The 6,034-nt window shown below is 46.6% G+C and overlaps 1 protein-coding gene across 1 annotated transcript; it reads right to left on the bottom strand.

Annotated features, from left to right (window-relative positions):
- Positions 1-3,029: 3,029 nt before the first annotated feature.
- On the bottom strand, positions 3,030-5,426 carry LOC139079259 (DPEP2 neighbor protein-like). Its single transcript, XM_070593033.1, has 2 exons — positions 5,275-5,426; positions 3,030-4,152 (listed from the first exon to the last, which is right to left on the bottom strand). Exons 1-2 carry the CDS (start codon positions 5,339-5,341, stop codon positions 3,683-3,685), a joined length of 537 nt encoding a protein of 178 aa, XP_070449134.1. The 5' UTR covers positions 5,342-5,426; the 3' UTR covers positions 3,030-3,682.
- Positions 5,427-6,034: the final 608 nt, after the last annotated feature.

Raw genomic sequence — 6,034 nt, 5'->3', positions numbered from 1 at the left:
GGACAGCTAGTCTTTGATGAAGGAGCTAAGAACATACAATGGAGAAAGAAAAGTCTCTTCAATAAAATGTTTGGGAAAACAGGACAGTCACATGCCAAAGAATGAAAGTAGACCATTATCTCACACCATACACGAAAGTTAACTGAAAATGGATTAAAAACTTGAATGTAAGACCTGAAACTGTAAAACTCCCAGAAGAAAATATAGGAAGTACACTCTTTGACATAAGTCTTAGCATCTTTTTAAATACCAGGTACATTCAGGAAAGGGAAACAAAAAAAAGAATAAACAAATGGGACTACATCAAACTAAAGAGGTTCTGCAAGGCAAAAGAAACCAGGAACTAAACAAAAACACAACCCACCAACTTGGAGCAAATATTTGCAAATCATACCTCCAAAAAAGGGGTTAATCTTCAAAATATATAAAGAAGTCATACAACTCAACAACCAAAAACCAACCTGGTCAAAAAATGGGCAGAGGGTATGAACAGATATTTTTCCAAAGATGGCCAAGAGGTACATGAAAATATTTTCAACATCACTAATTTTTAGGGAAATGCAAATCAAAACTGCAATGAGATATCACCTTACACCTGACAGCATGGTTATAATTAACAAGACTAAAAGTAACAAATGTTGGAGAGGATGTGGAGAAAAGGGAACCCTGAAACACTGTTGGTGGGAATACAAACCGGTGTAGCCACCATGCAAAACAGTGTGGAGATTCCTCAAAAAATTAAAGATAGAAATACTATATGATCTAGCTATCCCACTATTGGCTATGTATCCAAAGAACTTGAAAACAACAATTCAAAGAGATTTATGCACCCCTATGTTCACTGCAGATGATTCACAATAGCCGAGACGTGGAAGCAACCCAAGTGCCCATTGATTGATAAATGGATAAAGAAGATGTGGTATATATATATATATATATATATATACATACATATATATATACATACATACATACACAGACAATGGAATACTACTCAACCATGAAAAAGACAATATCACCCCATTTGCAACAACAGGGATGGCCCTTGAGGGCATTATGTTAAGCAAAATAAGCCAAACATAGACAGACTACCACTGCATGATTTCACTCATATGGAAGATAAACAACACATGGATAAAGAGAAAAGATTAGTGGTTACCAGGGGGGAAGGGGGTTGGGAGGTGAGTTAAAGGGGTAAAGGGGCACATATATATGGTGATGGATAAAAATTAGACGATTGGTGGTGAGCATGATGCAGTCTATATAGAAACTGATAAATAATAATGTACACCTGAAATTATATACAAAGTTATAAACCATTATGACCTCAATAATATAATTTTCAAAAATAAAAATAAAATAGTCAAACAAACAAAAAATAAGAATGTGGAGTATCAGATTCTGAAAGGTAGGGAAAGTTGTTCTGTAGAGGGCTGATTGAAGCATCGTATCATATGTGGGTAGATAAACTCTTTGAATAAGAAAGAAAACCCTGCAGATTTCCAGACCCCTCCCTAAAAACACATTCAGTAGGACTGGTGTGGGTGCTGAGGATCTCTAGCTGTCCTAGGAGCCCCAGGTGAGCCTGTTTGCCTCATGTTTGAGAATTGCCATCCTATCTGACACCACCAACAACCACAAGTCTGCCTCGGTCACACCAAGTATCAGAGACACTGAGGTTCTTATTTCCAGCAGTGGGCAGTAGGGGTCCCTGCAAGAAGAGGCATGAGCTGTCTTTTGTGGGTTAACTGAGACTCACAGTGGGAACTTTCTGGAACCCCAGGGCCAGTGCCTCCCTCCTCTAACCCAGGTTAGGGAAACTTCTTAAGTTATCAGGATTTTCCCTGGCCTCGAGGGCGTGTCGGGGGGAGGAGCCACAGTCTTGCTGTCGTGGCCCCTGGGAACAAGTGTGCTGTGCACAGGTTGGGTGACTTCTCCTGGCCTGAGGGCTAGGAGCTGCTGCCAGTGCCCCCTTCTGTTCTGGGCTGATGAGGCAGGTGGGCCTAGGATATAGGCCCCAACACTGTGCTCTTTCTTCTCTACTGAGAGTCCCCCACCCCCACTCCCCAGGACCAACTGTCACTTTAACTGCTGAGAGAAACATTCCACTGGTAACAGCCAGCACCTCACTGCCCCAGCACACAGCAGGCAGTGATCTTTTCAGCCTCTCCATCAGATCAAATCCCTCCCATGACTTCCAAATCACATTTAAGACAAGATCTACTCCTCACCAGAGCTGACAAGGCCTGCCATGGTCTGGCCCATGCCTACTTCTCCAACCACAGCTGGCATTCTTCTCTATCTTTCCTCACCAGCCACACTGGACTATTTGCTGGTCCTACAACAGGCCAGCCTCACTCCTACCTCAGTGTCTTTGCACTTACCATTTCCTCCTCCAGGAATACTCTTCTTCCAGCTCCTCACATGACTGTCTCACATCTCCACTGAAATGTCACCTCCTCAAAGAAGCCTTCCCTGACTACCTTGTGTAATATAGCACCCCTTCATCACTCTATCCTCTTATACTCAAAAGTCAGAAGTCAAATAGGATGTGACTTTTCTTTATAGCAATTGTAATTCCTTGAAATAATACTGTTGACTTGTTTCTTCCTTTAGTTTGTGGGCAACTTGAGGAAAGGGGCTTTGATCCTCTCACTGAAACAGCACAAGCAACTATCACAGTTGCTGGTATGTAACAGGTTGTCAAGAAAAGATTTGTTAAAGAAATGGATAGATGGATGGGTGGATTGATAGATGTAACAGCATCTTCTTAGTCTTGCCTCTCCTCTCCTTAAACACACACACCCTTGTACATACAGAGGGAAGTACTCATCAGGCTCTGCATTTCTTAAAGAACCTGCCTGTGTCCTTTCCAATTTGCACAGCCGTATACTTAGAAGCTGCACCCAAGGGCTCTTTATGGAAGCAGAAAGTGATGGAGGACCAGATACTCTGTGCGGGAATGTACTTTAAGGGAAGAGGGAGCTTTGGGGCCTGGCCTTGGACAATCAGGATTTCAAGTCAAATACTGTCATAGAAAATCATTTTATTGAACAGTGAGGAACCCCACTGGGTCATGAAAGGGCTGGGAATAAAGGAGCATGTGCACCTCATGTAGGATGCTGCTTGACTCTCTTCATCCTGTTCCTGCTCCAGGGAACAGGTCTTCCCAGGTCACTTTATTCTGCCTCCTGAGACCCTAGGCAGGAGGCTCCCTGGGTAGCCACAGATCACGTCTTTCAGTTTCAAAACTCCCAGCTTCTCCTGTTTTGTGTTGGTAGCTGTTGGCAACGACTCAGGGCAGGAGCCCATCTGGTAGACCGGGCCCCTGATAAAGCCATTGGGCATCATCTCTCTGCTCCTGGATCCTCCTCAGCTTGCAGAGTGCACATTTTTCTTTCCTCTGCCAAAGAAGGGACCCTAGAGGATTGAGCAGAGGAAATCAGGTTTTCTTCCAGGCCAGCTTCGGTCCTGGGATGTTCAGAGAAGCCTCTCATTTGAAACCTCAGTTTCCGAGGCTCCTTGCCCATGGCCAGTTAGTATGGAAGGAGGCTCCTGGCCAAGAAAGGCTCAGACAGAACAACTCAGGTTCTAATCCCCAATGGTGGGCAGTGGGGGTCCCTTCAGGAAGAAGCATTAGCTGTCTTAGGCAGTTAAATATTTGCCCTCTCTACAGAGTAGCTCAGCCAGTGACCTTCTGTGGAGTCAGCCTCCTGCCGCCATGCTGCAATGTCCGAATATTGGGGCCGGGGCAGCCTAGGTCTTGGTCGGACTCTGCCCCAGCTCGATGTCTCTTGGGCGCCCGCCTGGGGACTGGCTTCCCTGCTTCCACCTTTGCCAGGGTGACTTTGTCCAACTCTGCCCCAGCTCGATGTCTCTTGGGTGCCCGCCTGGGGACTGGCTTTTCTGCTTCCACCTTTGCTAGGGTGGCTTTGTCCAACTCTGCCACAGCTTGATGTCTCTTGGGCACCTGCCTGGGAACTGGCTCCTCTGCTTCCACCTTTGCAGGGGTGGCCAAAGGAGCATCCCCATAGGCCCGGTAGCCACCAACCAGGCAGTATGTCTCTCCGTGCCAGACCATCTGGGTTTCTCCACACCCTTGGTAGAGGACATGGTATAGACAAGGTGTAGGAGGAGAAGTGGGAGCCGCTGCTGCTGGAAAGAAAATCAAAACTGATCAGTCACTTCTGCTGGAGAAAGTCTCCTGCCAGGACCTCCCCTCTCTCATGTCTCTCTCAGTTTCTAGTTGAAGCTCTTTAATCTGCTTGGCATCCAAAACACAGCCTTGACCCATCACCTCTCAGTGCCCTAGAGAAGGGATGTGAGTTACAAAAGGAATTCCATGGAGCCTATGGCAGCAGCAAGAGACCAGGAAATCTGTTCCCAATTCCCAGAGAACACAGTAGAACCCCAAAATAATTGCAATCAGGATCCTCTCCAATTGTCCCTTCCACAACAGAAAACATTTCTTAAGGTCTCTCACTTCTGAGGCTTTAATGGAAAGGCCTTTCAAGCTTTGGAAAAAATAATCTAATCCAAATCAGTCAAGATCCCTTTTCACCTTGGCAATGCCTCTTGGGCCTCCTTCATCCCTCCTGTTTCAACCACTTTGAGCTCTAGCCTCTGATACTTTTATCTAGATTAGAAAAAAGGACAAACACTGAACAGGAGGTTCAAAGCCAGAATCTGGGTAGCGAGTCTAGGCTTACATCAGCCCAACCTTGCAGGACACTATTTCCTCAGCCCTCCAGGCTCAGGATCACCTCATCACTCCCCTTGCCTCTTCTGTTCTTCCCATCAATGGGACACCACTCTTTCTCCCAGTACTTAGCAGCTCAGTCTGGGAAGTGTCAGAGGGGACCCACGTGGATGTCTGCGTGACAGCATGGTAAAGGTGCCTGGGTCAGAAGTTGAGGTTCAAGAGTGGCCTTCCACAGCTCTTCTTCAAACTGCTCCATTTATCACTTGCCAACAAAAATGTACTTTTGCTAAGAGACCAATCAGGATGGGGTCTGAATGGAAGCATCTTGTAGCCCAAAGGGGAAGGCTACATTTGTAAACCTTTCTGAACTCTCCCTCAGGGATGACATTTCACTTGTCCTCAGCAGTGAGCAGGAACACTGTGGGTCCCTGAGGGGGCCCTAGGTCACTGGTATTACTTACAGCTGGGGAAGTTCTCAGGTATGGTGGGCAAGCCCAAAAGGAACATGTGGCAGCCAGGTGAGGTTGTGTGTATACCAATGCCTCTTACACAGATGCCCAGACTAGGCCTACCTGCTCCGTTGCCGTCCCAGGGGGCAGAGGACAAGTTGGAGTGCATATAGAAGATCCAGTCAGACATTCTCTCTCAGGCAACCTAACAGATTGGTTTCTGGTAGAGAATTAGTAGAGAAGTTTCCCCAAGAGCACCACGTTTGCGTAGTTGCCCTGCCATGGCAACCGTGAGAGGGTCTGTGAGGTCATCACTACCGGTGAGGTCACATAAGTCACATCTGTGACTTGAGGGGCAGGCTTCAGATTCTCAGGGTTTTGTGGAGGAAAGTAAGGTGGAAGCAGAGAGGCATTCTGCCTGGGCCCTCACACCTGGCCCTCCCCACGCATGGCCTAGTCAAGTAGCCACTCCTTGTGGAGCATGCCTGTGGGCTGGCACAGCCTCAGGGACCACAGGAGGCAAAAGAAGCCCATATACTGAGATTGGCTTGAGAGGCAAGATTAACTTAAGAGAGAGGTAGATTGTATGTCACTGACGCTAAGTATTCAACAGCTGGAGAGGCAGAGATCTGTGTGGATTAGAAATCAGAAAAGGCTCCTGGGTGGTGGGCCTGAAGGACAAGTATGATTTGGACCCATAGAGAGGAAGGTAGATGTTCCAGTTGGGAAGAATAAATGTAAAGACAAGCTCTTTTCAACCTTGTGCTGCCCCAAATGTAAATTCATAGAACCCTCACATTTTTACAACTGAGGACTCAAAAACCCGAGCAGTTAAGGGGTCTACCCAAGGTTACACGGGCAGTAGAGAGGTGTTCTGCTCAGT

The sequence above is a fragment of the Equus przewalskii genome, chromosome 25 (assembly GCF_037783145.1).
Source record: "Equus przewalskii isolate Varuska chromosome 25, EquPr2, whole genome shotgun sequence".
Taxonomy (NCBI): Eukaryota; Metazoa; Chordata; class Mammalia; order Perissodactyla; family Equidae; genus Equus; species Equus przewalskii.
This window is presented reverse-complemented; position numbering and strand designations above follow the sequence as displayed.

Excerpts from the sequence above, each read along its gene's own strand:
- LOC139079259 (XM_070593033.1), bottom strand. The coding sequence starts at position 5,341 with ATGTCTGACTGGATCTTCTATATGCACTCCAACTTGTCCTCTGCCCCC. Across the intron at positions 4,153-5,274 it reads CTGGGACGGCAACGGAGCAG|CAGCGGCTCCCACTTCTCCT; the intron begins GTAGGCCTAGTC and ends TCTTTCCAGCAG.